General features: G+C 36.8%; 1 protein-coding gene across 2 annotated transcripts in view; it reads left to right on the forward strand.

Annotated features, from left to right (window-relative positions):
• LRPPRC (leucine rich pentatricopeptide repeat containing) overlaps positions 1-11,947 on the forward strand; it is an 87,796-nt gene extending 75,849 nt beyond the window's left edge. For both annotated transcript variants that reach the window (XM_071577388.1, XM_071577398.1), the window contains exons 33-38: positions 1,799-1,938; positions 2,101-2,216; positions 5,046-5,120; positions 6,809-6,893; positions 10,085-10,227; positions 11,449-11,947. In XM_071577388.1, coding sequence (XP_071433489.1) covers positions 1,799-1,938; positions 2,101-2,216; positions 5,046-5,120; positions 6,809-6,893; positions 10,085-10,227; positions 11,449-11,505 — 616 coding nt within the window. In that variant the 3' untranslated portion in view covers positions 11,506-11,947. The remainder of the gene's footprint in view (positions 1-1,798; positions 1,939-2,100; positions 2,217-5,045; positions 5,121-6,808; positions 6,894-10,084; positions 10,228-11,448) is intronic.
• The last annotated feature ends 2,396 nt before the right edge of the window (positions 11,948-14,343 follow it).

The raw sequence follows: 14,343 nt of genomic DNA on the forward strand, positions 1-14,343 counted from the left end.
ACTACCTTTTCCAGTAGTTGAAATGACAAAATACTCTTCTGTTTACCTTCAAAATGTGAAAGGCAGACATATATCTGTGGGAGCAGGATTTTTTTTTATTTTTATATTTTTTTGGTAAGATTTTTAAAAAATTGGCTCCTATACTGCTTTAGGCCACAGTTTCAATTATGATAATTATCCCCACACTTTGAGTGTCCTGTGACTCAGCTGTTGAATTCAGTATTGTGCTCTGCCTGGCTTTTCTGGTTTAGTTGGTACATTGGTACTCTCCCAGTTTATCCTTTGTGGAAAACTGCAAGGGTGAAGCACCTGTAGGACAAAGACCACAATATCAATTTCTCAGATATACTTTGCAGGAATCAGTCTTGAGGAGTCCCACATATTCTATTATTTTATTTCAAACCAGTTTCATGAGGTAGACCCCCTGAGTGTGACTCTGCAGGAATGCCCTAGAACTCTGTAATACATAACAGATGCCCAATTGCCTCAGGAATGCCAGGACAGAGAGAGTAGTCACTGGAGTGTTTGGAACAGCAAGAGGACTTAAACTGAAGGAGAGCCATGCAGGCCTGTTCCAGTAGTGGGCTTAATATATTCCAACCACTGGAAAAGCAATCTGTGTATAAAGGGCTGATTCCTATAAATTTTTAGATCTGAGTGGTCCTTGACACACAGTTCTAACACATGGATGTAAATTAAACACTTCGGATAGGAGAGATGCTGCAATGTTTGTCTTATAAGCTGCATATTTCTATGTCATAAAAGTGTTGCAAAGTCAGGTGCAGTTCCTAAGATGTAGATTGGTGACAAGTATGTATGTATGCATGTATGTATGTATGTATAAATAAATAAATAAATGTATGTATGAATGTATTCAGGCAGAGGTTATTTAAACAGCATCAGGTTTTTCCCATACTGAAAACTAACTAGCAGCATAAATAATACACACCCTGTATATTCTTGAATACCTTGCAGTCTATTCCTTGAGAACTCTGGAAAACAGGTTCTTACAGATATTTTTAGTACATGTTTATCTATTGGTAGATTCATGTTTCTGGTACAATTTTAAAACCATTTTTCATAGCTTTCAAATGTCCTGCATTTCTGCTTTGCCTGAAAGCATTTGTTTTGCTCAGATTTCTTTTTCAATTAAATTAGTTTTTAGAGTGGACTGATAAGTGATGTTGTCATTTGAATTGTGTAGAATGCTGGAAGTAGAGGTTACACATTGGTGAATGATTTTATTAGCATTTGCTGTACTTAAGCCTTAAAATTAAAAGCATTTAGATGACTGTAATGACCAAATGACATTTAGTATTGTCTTTTGCATCCAAAAAAGCAGGCATGGGAAAAATCAAGTAAATAATTAATTGAATAGCATTAAAAAATACTTATGTTGCGTGTGTTAATTATTCAGGTACCCTCTGTTAATGTTTGGATTTTGCCTTCTAGATTTGCAGGACACATTTTCCTAAAGCAGCAAGCCAAACTCTTCCTTCTTAATGAGGAAAAAAATGTGTCCAAAATACTTAAGCTTTGTCCTGGTCAAAGGCCATTAAATTTTTATGTATGGCTTGATTTTTTCATTCAGTCATAATTGGTTTAGCTTTTACAATATCTGAATGAAGTAATATTTTTTCGTTAATATTTTGTCATCAACTATTCCTGGGAAATGTATATGTAGGAATGTAGAAAACAAAATGTAGAAATGTAGAAAACAAAAATGTTAACGTAATTGATTCTTTAGGTTTAGAAATCTTGATTTCAGAAACTGAGCCAGTTCAATCTCTTTTCCTAGCAATGACCTTGATGCTGCTGTGGAATACCTTGAGCCTCTGCTTATCTCTGGTGCACAGAATCCTGATCAAGCTGTCAGAAATATTTCCTATTTGTTAAGAAAAGTGTCAGAGGAAGGATTAGAACCAGCTTTGAAAAAATGTAAGTTACTTGCAATGATATTTAAATATTCTGAGTAGACAGAGGTGTTATGAAAGAGCTATTACATGTAAAACCTGCTCAGTCAGCATAAATCATGACTGTGAAGTTTACAAAAGTGGCTTTTCAATCAAACATTTTCCTTATGTCCCCATCATTTTGCAGTTGGTGTAATGGCAGAACGACTGGCCAGTCAGTTTGGAATTTACAGACCTGTCACAGATCTTTTCCTTCAGTATGTCAGTGCAGACAGAGTGGATGATGCCAGATCGTTGATACAGGTAATGACATAACAAGAGGTACAGAAATGCTTAGAGCTCTTCAGAGGTTAACTGAGAAATTGTCAGAAAGAGTTGTTGTGTAGCATAGGCTGGTACTCATATGCATTTGAATTACAGCGTGTGTAGCAGTTTGGACTACTCCAAACCGTGAGCTACTATCAGTAGTGACTCCAGTACTGATGGTGGTAGTGGGTGTCAGAGTCAAAGGGGTTTTTTTGTCTTCCAGTAACCTGAATAAAATAAAGTATTTGTATATTGCAAATTCTCTTCTGTAAGTTATCTGCTAGACATCAGTTTTTTCTTGCAAACCATTTCCTTGCAGCTCTCACTGGATTTTTTTGAAGTGCTGTAAACATTGTATCATAAAACTATGGTTTTTGAAACAGAAGCAGGCATTGTTTGCTTTTCATGGACCTTACTGCACTTTGCTGCTATAATACTGTATATACTCTATTCAGAGTTCAGTTTGTTTTCCATTCATTTGAGTCTCACAGATGTATTAAAAACCAAGTGTTGTTCTCTGGGTCACATGCTCAGGTGAGTTAGGACTTGGGACAGCTGTGTTCATGCCATTTGTGCAGAGCTGAAGGCAAAGCCAGGCAGAGGTGGGATGGGCTGTGGGTGCTGGGAGGTGCTGCTGCCAGCGGGCACTGTCAGGGAGGCTCAGCCAGGCAGGGGACAGTCCAGCAGCCATGCCAATATGTGTGCAGCCTCCTGCCTCAAACTGAGGCCTCTTCTCATCTCCTGGTGGTTCATGCTACTCATTTACCAGTTCCTAAGTGTTCTAAACTGTTGAAGAAAATGCTCTGATTCATCCATCAGGTATTTTATGATATTCCAAGGCCATTTTTTGAGCAGAATGAGTACCACCAAATGTGTTCAGTTACTTCTGCTACAGCATGAGCTTGTATTATTTGTATGTTCCCTTACTTGGTAAATTGCTTTGCCTAGCTGGTCATCTGAGTGTTAAATTAAAAGGACAGTCTACAATTTTGCTATAAAACCCTCTTGCTGTACAGTTGAGAACATCAAAGTGCAAAAAAATTCCCAAGTTATTTTACTCTTCCTGATTTTTTGATTGTTCTTTGATTGAAATGAATGAAATTAAATGAGTGAATGAAAATTGGTTACAGATTCTTGTTTTTGTGAAGGAAAGGGTTTTTGCATTTTAAAGTAAAATTTGCATGCTCTTAAAATGTTTTGAAACTTGGAATAATATCCATTCATATATTCCTAAAACTTACTACAGCATCCAATGTTGGAATTAAACTCATGGCTGCAGCACATGAAATAACATTGTATGCTCTGTATCTTGGGGGAGAATTTCTTCATGATAAGAATGCTTCATGCTTAATGGATATTCACAGATAAGCTTAAGTTGGAACTTCTGTGTATGTGAGAAAATTAGAGTTTTATATGGTGCAGGAAAAACTTTGAACTGTATTAAACATGTCTGCCTGCTATATAGATCAAGTATTCTACTAATAGCTAACTAGAGGGTAGGAATAATCATCTCCGTTGTTATTTTTTTGAAAAGTAAACCACAAGCTAAATTAATTACTTTGCTTGTAATAATCTGAAATATTAGTATGTACATGGAGACTCCTTGCTTTGAAACGTCATTTAAGAACCTACTTAAAGAAGTTTGTGAAACAGTAGCAGTGTCTTTTGTACTGCTGGAAGTCAAAAGTGGTTTGATATTTCAGCATGAAAAGGAAAAAAACATTTTTCCAACAAAACTGTCTCTCTCCTCTAAGAGCTCCTACTGGCAGCAGATGAGAATGGGTAGCATTGGTATCAAAATGTTGCAAGTTTCTCCCTCTGTTTAGCATCACAAAGCATTTTTTGTCAGAACACTAAGGGCTACAATTTTTGTTTGCCTGGTGGCATGAGGCTTCACACCTTCTCACCTGGACCTTGAAGACCTTGTCGAAGCACATACAGAACATTTATAATTACATAACTCAAAGTTTCCTGTTCGCATACATCTACAACACTAATTGATTATGGGAAAATCATGATATATGTATTTTTATATGTACAATATTCTCTTTTTCCCCTGTGCATTTTGGTACAGATATATTGCATCTGGTTAAAAAAAAAATAAAAGCACTGTGCATTGTCAGAGTTTTAAGACTGATATCTTTGAGGAACATATACTAAATATTGTCTTGAATATTTTATTTTGACGTTGTTTCTGTAGTAAGATAGATTTTTTGAATTTTATCTGGTCTGTCTCAAACTTTTCTAAGTTCAACTTCTCTCTCTCTCAAACACTGTCTATCGCAGTTAAAGCCTTTTATAAAATAAGAGAGATTGAAATCAGTCCTTTGTATGCATAAGTGTAGGTAATTATACTTTAAAGAGAACTTGCTTTGTACATTTTAATTTTTATAAAGAAACGAGCAGTTATCTCCCTGACACCTTATTAAATGTATAATTAACCTTATGATCCCTAGCTCACTTGTGAATGCTTGGCAGTATAATTGGAGAGGAATAGTGTTTCTCTTTTTCATTCTTTTGCAGTCCTAAATCTCATTTTTGTGGTATATTGAAGTGTTCTTTTAATTCTTTCCCTTACTGTTTTAAACAAACTTTATACCTACCATTTTTAAAATGTTTGCCAAAGAAGTGTGTGGAAAGAACTTGGTTTGTGGTTTGTTTTTTTTGGTTTTCTTTTTTAAACTAATAGTCAGTTATTTGCCTTGTAAATAGGTAATATATTAAGGTGTTATTGCAAGCATCTGTAATTGGAAATTTTCACCTTGGTCATTTTGTTTATCACTAACATGCTCATGTCTGCTACGTCAATAATGTCTTTTTCTTCAGAGGTGTGATGCAATAGCTCGGGAGAAGAGAACTTTAGGGAGTTTTATGGCTAGAGCGGCAACTAAACCCGGACAGGTACATACTTCTCATGTATATCAGTTTATATGTAGTAGAATATAATTTTATCAACCTTTGTTCATGTGTTTTGGATCTTGAACTTCACAGCTGACACCTTTATCAGGTTTCTCAGGGAGTGGGAAGGTTAATTTGCGGAGCTGGTTACACTTAAAGGACCAGTTTACATTATGGAGCTTGATGGAAGGGAGGGTGTACTTCATATTGTTGTTTCAGTAATGTCTTACTTTTTTGATGTTACACTGTATATCCTTCAAAGGTTGTGCTTTAAATGTTTCGCATTATCCAGTTCAGTATCACAACCTTAAAGTACTTATTTTGTTGGCTACATTGTATGAATACAAATGCAAGTTAAAACCTCAGCCTCTCTCTAATGATAAAATGCCTTTATGTTTGCGTTAAAAGACACATTTCGTATCACTTGTTATGGTGGTTTGGACAGGTACCTGGTTTGAGCATCTGTTTAGATTCCTGGCTTTGTGCTCATTCCTTGTAATTTGAAATGCTCTCATTTATGTGCTAGCTCTACTCCTATTCCTCCCTCTTGAAATGTCCCCCACAAAAAAACAAACAAAAAAAAAACAAACAAAAAAACCCCAAAAAAATCTGAAAAAAAGACAAATCCAGCCCACTCCCTGCCCCGCCCCCCCCCAAAAGAAACCAGACAAACCCTATAAAAAACAAAGAAAAAATCCCCACGACCACCCACAAAAAAACTCCAAAGCACCCCCCAAATCCAACATTGAACAACAATAATAAAAACAAACAAGCAAACAAAAAACACACACAAAAAAACCAACAGAGAACATACATGCATGCAAAACCACACTGATTTTTCTTTCATAGATGAGCAGCACTGGGAGGCAGCTAACACACAAACTTGAATAAATATTTTTCAAATGGGCGAATTTCACATTTATGTTTTGTGGAAATTGCCATTAGGTACTCAGAGGTTAAAAGTTCTTCTGTGGAAATGAGGATGATAAATACGATCATGATAATGATAAATATGATTATGATGAACGGTATCACTTGGTGTCTACAGAAGGAACTAAAAAGCTTGACTTTTTCTAGTTCGTCAAGCTGAAATTTTAGTAATATATTGAAGTTAGTGGCATATGATAAAGATTTTAATAATTTCAATAAACTGCTTTTAATTCAAGACCTGAGAGTTTTTGAAACTGGAATCAGAGGTTGAGGGAGGGAGGTTCCAAATTTAAGCACATTAGTTAGTGATCTGATGCTTTTTAAGCATTGATCATAGCTCCCATTGACCTCTAGGTCAATGAAGGCTGCTGAGTGTTTTGCGGTTTTCTTAAATTGGTTGAAATCCTGACATACTCTCATTAATATGTTAATTGCTTACTTGAAAAAAAAAGAGACAGTAATGTTTAGGCTTCTTGAGTATGTATTTTAGTCCCATATTATATTAGTTTGTGCTTGATTTCTTTTCCTATTTTGTATCTGCAAGCAGAATTTTGGAATGGAAATTATTATGTCTCCTTTTAGTTGCACAGTCCCTTCCTTGTTATCAGAACATTGTACGAATATAAATCAAGTTAAAACCTCAGCATCTCTCTCATCATTTCACTTAAAAGATGTGAAATTGTTATTCTGACTTTGGTGATTCTGTTTTGTTTTTTAAGATTTCATGTTAATGCTCTTTTTGTCTGCATTAAATTTTCCAGGCCAAGATGATCGAGAGGCTTCTGGAACTGATTCCTGAGCACCTCGACACAGAAGTGGCATACCGCTACCTCTTGAGATGTTATGGTAATTCACTCTCCTTAGGATGCCTTTTTAGTGAGAACTCTTGAGTCATTCAGAAAGGTCATGGAAAACCCTAGAAAGGGGAATAGGGTCTACACTGTGTCACTTGCTTTACAGTTTGAGTCATAAAGAGGTGTAGGGGTTGTCTGAGGTTTTTGTTGTGTAAGTCTGTTGGATCTGTGTCTGTGTGCTATCCCAGCTGTTAGGATGGGAGAGCAACCAACTGACATGTAGAAGCTTCGTGGAATAAAAGGGAATCCATCCTAACCCATGGAGAAGAGTACTGTAGAAGTGAATGGCTTTTAAAATGAGCCTAGCTTCTTTACCCAAAAACATGTAGTAAATACATTGCTTCCTTTTATGTGTGTGTGTTCTAAAACTGTAAGTGATCCATCATTAACATGAAAGGATCTTAATGTTCTCAGTGTAGGTTCTTTACACATATTGTAATTTATCGAAAGTAAATATTCCAGATGCCTTAATTTGAATTTACGTAAATAGTTGAAGTGCTCATCACATCTCTTTAGAGTTGAAGGCAGAGATGAGCACTTCTAAAAAACGAAGTTCTTTAATTTTATTTGCAAGACTCGCTCTTGAAAAACCAGGACATACAGCCCCTATGGCAACACTCATTTGGAAGCTTGTATCCCTGTGCTGTGTAGTCCTTTGCTATTTTGATATTATCCTCCAGTTTTATTAAAGGGAGTAAATAACTTTTCACACGTGTTTTACAAGCAAAAAAATACAGTGACAGAAGACCTTGAGTTCCAGTCTATCAGAGAGGAGATAAACAGGAATAATTAGGTAAAATTCTTCAAACTTAAATCCCACATATGGTGCTAAAGCAATACATACTTACTGTGTGTGAATCAAGTAGTACAAGTTCCTGTGAAGTGGTAACAAACTTACAAAATTTGCTTGCTTACAAACATTCCAAACGGCAATCACTACCAAAATCGTTTAACCCTGTAGCTTTTTTCAGAGCAGGGTAAGTTACATGCTTTTATAAAACAAAAATTGCCCTTTTATCACCAATACTGTACTTGCTGCTTTTACACCATCATTAGCCATTTGTAGCTTTTACCTCAGTAAAATTTCTGTCAGTGAACTGATGAAGTTTTTCAGTGTTCTTCACAACTATGTTAAAGTACAGCAGTTACATAAAGAGATTAGAGAGAATCAATCTCTTGCTCTATTTTACCTAAAACAAGTCGTTAGAGTGTATTCAACATGTGAAACCACACTGTATGTGAACAGATGATTGCTGTGCTCTCTTTAAGCAGAGATGTAGCAGGCTCATAGCAAGTTCTAGAGGAGACATTCAGTAGCAGCATGAAGAGTTTTAAAAGCTGTTCCCAGCTATGCAAGCATCTCAGCTGCATGAGATATTGGTCATTTTACTATTGAAGTGATCATCAGCAAAATATTTAGCACAATTGAAAACTTGAAGGCTGTGCTTAGATTGTGTTTTAGCCATGAGGAGCAGAAATAAAATCTTTTAAATACAAGATTTTTGTATTTATTTTCATTTTAAAATTAGTAAGCTTTCAAACATGATTTCTTATTTTGGGCCAAGTCTAACCTTGTATTATCATAATTTTCAAGAGAAAAAATGATTCTCCTTTCAGGCCTTTGTTATTTTGAGTTAGAAAGCGGAATCAAACATAACAGAGTACTGTCACCACAGCTGGTTACTGTTGCTAGCTATCAAAATAAATGGTCAAATAAAATTATAATTGTTTGTGTGTTTAGCAGAGATAGAGTACAGATCACAGCTGAAAGAAGTCTGATCATCTATCAGACATCTATGACAGAAGAAATAAAGGATGTTTACTCCTTTCCTTGTCTTGTGATGTGATCCACTGCCAGGGCTAGCTTTCCTTTGCTTTGTAACCTTCTAGTAAAAAGAAATACATAAAATCACATTTGTGTGGTCCATTAAACACAATCTAAGTGTTAGCTCTTTTTGTTGGTGTTGCCCATACCATAAATCTATTTTAAAGAAGTAGAAAGTGAACTATTTCTATTACACTTTCATTAAGCCGTCATTTCCTGCAGTTTTTTGCGGGAGCCTCCCACATTCACAAAGGAGCTCAGCCACTTGCCAGATGTGAGTGGGAAGATTTTTCTCACAAGAAAGGGACATGAGCTATCCATTTCTGCATAATTACAGCTTTTTTTTCCTCTTTATGAACCATTGTTTTTATTTATAGCCCCTGTGGTTGCAAAGATGGTGTTTCCAAATGTGAACAAGTAAAAACCCAAGGCAGCTCCCATGCTGCAGATGTTTCCATTTTCCCAAGCAACAGAAGGAAATCAACTGGACATGATGGCTGTCTTGTTGTTCACAAGGTGCTGGGAACAGTTGTACTGTTTCTAGGACCCCGAGGACAGCAGTAAAACTGTCAGGGGTCACTTCAATTTCATCCTGATGCTTCTCAAGCAAATATCTGAGCAGCAGAGAAGTCGATGGCTAAGCATGAGTCAATGTGGTAGGAGGAGTTCTTCCCTCTCCCACTTTAGAGGAAGGAAGAATACACTCCTCTCCAGCTAGCAGTGAATAGTGCTTTAAATGAATGAAGAAGGGATTAGTTAGAACCTGTTGTAGGGGATGGTGCCTTCCATGGAATATGCAGAAAAATGTTATGGGTTACCTAAGTATTTAAGGTTTGTAATGAGTTAGTGGGTTGGCAAAACTTTTTTCCTGCTCAATAGGATGAAGTGGTTTTTAATTTGGGTTCTAAAGTTATCATATAACTTTTTTGTTTGTTCCTTTAGGTTCTAGTTTTGATGTAGTGACCACCTGTAACTGTAATAATACTCTGCCGTTACTTAAAGGAATTACATTCTGTTTTAGAGTTCTCTCAGGCTTAATTTGGGTGGCTTATAGTTTAGCGTTTGTTTTCATTTTTTATCATTCGTGTGTTTTCACTGTGCAAGTCCTAATCCATCGTGGTTCCAGCAAATGCTTGAAGGAATTGGTTGTCCAGCCTCAGGTGGAATGGCTGTGTATTCTGTTGTCTGATGTAAATTGTTAGTAGGGTATGAAGAATGTCCAGACTATTTGGAATATTGTATGTTAAAATATTTGGAATGTGTTTTGGCAAGTATTAGAATTGCATGACATCATGCAAACAGGTGAGAAGAGAAACAAGTAACCACTGGGATTTTGGGGGTTTTATTTCTTTCCTCAGAGCTGGATGGGGATGTTGCTTCTGTAAAGGCTGTGTATGAGAAAACAAAAGCGAAGAATGTACAGCTGCATGAGCTGTCTCTGAAGTCTTTAGCAGTTTTTCTGAAGAATGTGGGAGAGCCCGTCCCTTTCACTGAACCCCCTGTGAGTATTTCCTAATTAAGAAATAGATCTGCAGAGTTGTGTATGTTCAGTGTTAGTAAAACAAATTGCATGAATAATGAAATAGGGACTAGATCTCTGCAGAGACTCATCAAAGAAGGTAATGTCTGAAGTTCTGAGTGTTGTAGGAGCTATAGGAACCTTGCATTGGATTTGACTTCAGGAAATAAAACCTCTTGGGGCTTACAATATTTAAATACCTCATTCTTATCAGGCACTCATCTACAGGTACACCATTATCAAATTTCCTTAGGGCATTTATCTAAGCAATTGAACTTGAAAAGGCTTATGGAATGTGTATTTCATTAGCAATTAATGGCTTTTAGTTTTCATTAATTACCTGCTTTGTGTCTAGTACAAGTTACTGCACTAGTAGAGCGGGATTTTAGAACTGTAGGAATTATTTTTCTGTTGCAGCTTTACTTCTAGCTGCCTTGTCAATATATGTGTGCAACTGTGCAAGTCTGTGTCACTTGGAGAGTGACAAGTGGCATGATGCTAAATCTGTAAAGACTGCAAATAATTGTCAGTGTTCCTTTGACTAAAAGTCTATTAGTACTGTTTTTGTAAAGCAGATTTTAAAGGCTTACTCTATTTTCCCTCTCTAAGCAAACTTTTAATTATTTTCTTGCCACTTTTTTTATTCTAATATAAATGTTTTTCTGGAGTTCTGTAAAGATATGATTATATGCTGTTTCTCCATATTGCTTCATGATAAATGTGATTTTCTTCTGCAGCTTTGACATAATTTAGAATCTGAATTTTTATTTGGAATGTAAATTTAAAACCTAGAATGTCTTACATGTATCTAGTGAAAATAAGAGTGTTTTTTCCAAGTCAATGAGATGATTCATTTTCTGATTCCCTGCTCAATTTTTCTCTAATGCAGCTTGATCTTTAAAAGCATCTCAATTTTTTTGACACAATTGCAGATTGCAGTTAAGAAGTATTTTCATTTTAAAAATGAAATTGATTATATTATTGCATTTAGTAAGAGAAGCTTCATTATGCATTTTTGGCAAGGTTTTCCCTTTCCTTTTATTCACTCTCTCTAGTATTTCTCTTAATTATACAGACTTCAATACAGATCTAGTTTTGCATGACAGAGAATAATAGATTTTGTCAGGACATAAGACTTTGTTCAGGATTAGGAACTTTTCAGTTGAAACAATGTTGAACTTGTTTATTCCACTCTATTTATAGGAGACATTCAGGTTTTATGTGGAAAAATGGAGGAATAGAAGATTGGAAGCATCATGAACAGACGGTTTTGTGATTTAGTTGTTTATGAAATTGTTTAAATATTACATTCAATAAAAAAATTAAAAAGCATGCTATGTGTAATTTTTAATTTAAATCTGTGGCTAACAGCACTTTCTGCAATTGATAGGAACATTCATTAATAGAAATGCTGTTAAAATTGCTAATGAAATATCAAGATGCAGCCTTCTAAGGTATTTCTGTTTTGGTGTATGATCTACTATAACTTCTGCTGTCATTTTGCTGGTGTTGATTCGCCAAATTTGTGTATATCCAGGAGGTTGCCAGAGTGGTATGTGACTGTAACTGAAGCAGACTGTCCTGTCCTTTGCTGTTCTTTGCCTGGTCAATGTACTTTGGGGTGAAAATGTAAGGGGAAGGAACGTCATCTTCAGGATCCAGCTGTATCTACACAGAAAATAAACACATTTTTTAAGTTTTCTCCTAATTGTACTTTCTTGTGTTAAGTATCTCCTAGCATGTTTGATACTACCTGTTAAGACAAAATATTTCAACCTTTTGCACTACCTTGTGTGTTGTCATTTTACAGTATCTTCAATTCATTCTCGTAACTGGTAGTCCAGTTAATTTTATGGATACAGGAACTGTATATCCCTGAAAACATGCCCTTTAAACAAAGCAGTGCCCCTTATTGCAGGGATAGCAGTTTTTATTTGCTGGGAGATTGGTGGGCACACTTCATTTGTAGGAATGTGGGACCAAACTCTGATGTGATGTTTTACAGTCCGGAGTTGTGTGACCATGAAAACAAGACACATATAAATTACAAAAATGAAAGAATAGATAGAAAATACATCCATTATCTCTGTTAACAATGATGGAAACTCTGATAGCTACACATTGGTGTAACAAATGGAACACGTTGCCTGTGCAGTACTTCAAACAGGTTTTAATTAAATGAAAGCTTCTTTCTATGCATTTCATAACTTTATTTATTGCTCTCTACTTTTCAACCTTACCTTAACCTTATCTTTCCTATGTTTTCCCATATAGGCAAAATAGTGGTAATTAAAACTTCTTGAGTGCACACAAGGTTTTGACAACATTTTGCAAGGCACATACAGTAATCTGAATGTGTCAAAGTTAAAAAGAATTCGGGACCAAATTTTTTTAAAGTGAAATTTACAATTTAATGAACTATTGTATTAAAAAACACACAAGGAAGAAATCCTGCTGTACTTGTAAAATGAGGCTTCAGTAATCAGGGGTGGGGAGAGTGGTAGATTGTTTTCCAGGCAACCTGGATGTATGCTGGCAGTGCCTTCTCCATTGGTGGTGTGGTTTTACAGTGACCTTCATCACTTCAGAAACAGAACTCAACAACATACGGCAGCTACGTGGCTCTAACCGTCTGGCACCCTTTGTTCCTGGGTTGTCAAGATAAGCATTAACATTTGAAATTTCATTCATAGTCTAATGGTTGTGTGCCCTATGTGAAAGCAAGCCTAGGGAGGACTCAGTTTATTTCATTTCACAAATGGAGATGGTTCTTTTTTCTAAAGCTGCAGCTACATTACATGTGTTTCAGTGTAATAGCAGCATAATTGAAGACTGTGTCAACTAGTTGGCAACCCTTTCTCTAGTGCCACAGCTCTTGTTTTTAGAGGTCATCTTGTGAATCTCTCTGTTTCACAGCGGCAGCCGTGTTCCTGTAAGTGGAGTCACAGCTGAGAGTAACAAGGGATGGGCATGTGTGCTGCTGGAGCTGAGCTAGCACAAGGGATGAGGAAGAGAAATAGTACTTGGAGCAAACACCAGGTCATCACAGAGGAAGCGAACAGCAGATCTGTGGATCTTAACTCCCTTTTTGACAAGGAGGTGGAATCTCATGTGGCTGTGGATCAGGCACAGCACCCGTCAGTGGTCTGTGCTGTGACACCGACAGGTCAGGTTTGCTGGCTGCTGCCCTCTGAGACAGAACAGCAGCACACAAGGCTGAAGCCAGATGCGTGGCTGTGTGTTGCTGCTGCCCATGGTGGGGTCTGACTGTGCAGCATGGGTGTGAGTTGGCACCTCTGTGTATTTTTTCTGGCTGGTTTCACTTGAATTCCACCAGAATCATGCCCTGTAATTTAATCATTGAAGTTGTGGAAGTAGAAAGTAAATTTGATAGCAAGTAAATTGACAGCCTGTAACTGAAGAATATAAATGGAATTGTTTTCAGCTCCAAAATTGGCTTTTGAGTGTCCTCATGGAAAGTTATGAGCTGAATGTGCTATCTGCTGAGCTGGTTAAATGTCAGTGAGGCACTGCAGGAGCATGAGACCAAACAGAACCAGGGTTTCATGGCAGCAATGACAGGGCAATGGGCAAAAGGACAAGCTGGTCATTTGGGATCAAGTTGGAATTGCCTGGACCCATGAAGCCCTGTGGCATAGATGGGAAGACAGAGATTATTCCAAGGATGGGCTGCTGTTGTGTGATAATACTTCTGATTTCCTGTTCGAGTAAATGTTTCATGTACAGTTAAGGGATGATTATGCAGAGGAGTGCACTCTCTCCTGTCTTTAAAATGTGGGCCAGTGAGGGATTTGTGCCATTCAGGGACACAATCATCTCAGTCTCAAACAAGGTTATACCAGGAAGGTTTTGCAGAATCGGCATTTGTACCGACTCTTCATGAATACGCTTGAAATGATAATATTTCCTGTGCATTGGTGTGCTGAGACTCAGCCATTTCAAGCATGAAGAAAAGTGCAGCTTCGAGGGTTGGCATTTCTTCACCAAATAAGTAGGCGGTTTCATTATTTCTTCATATTCAAAGAGATAAACCTGTAAGATGACAAAATGCAGAATGGCACTCCTGTGAACTTGTCA

The sequence above is a fragment of the Pithys albifrons genome, chromosome 2, assembly GCF_047495875.1.
Source record: "Pithys albifrons albifrons isolate INPA30051 chromosome 2, PitAlb_v1, whole genome shotgun sequence".
Classification (NCBI taxonomy): Eukaryota; Metazoa; Chordata; class Aves; order Passeriformes; family Thamnophilidae; genus Pithys; species Pithys albifrons.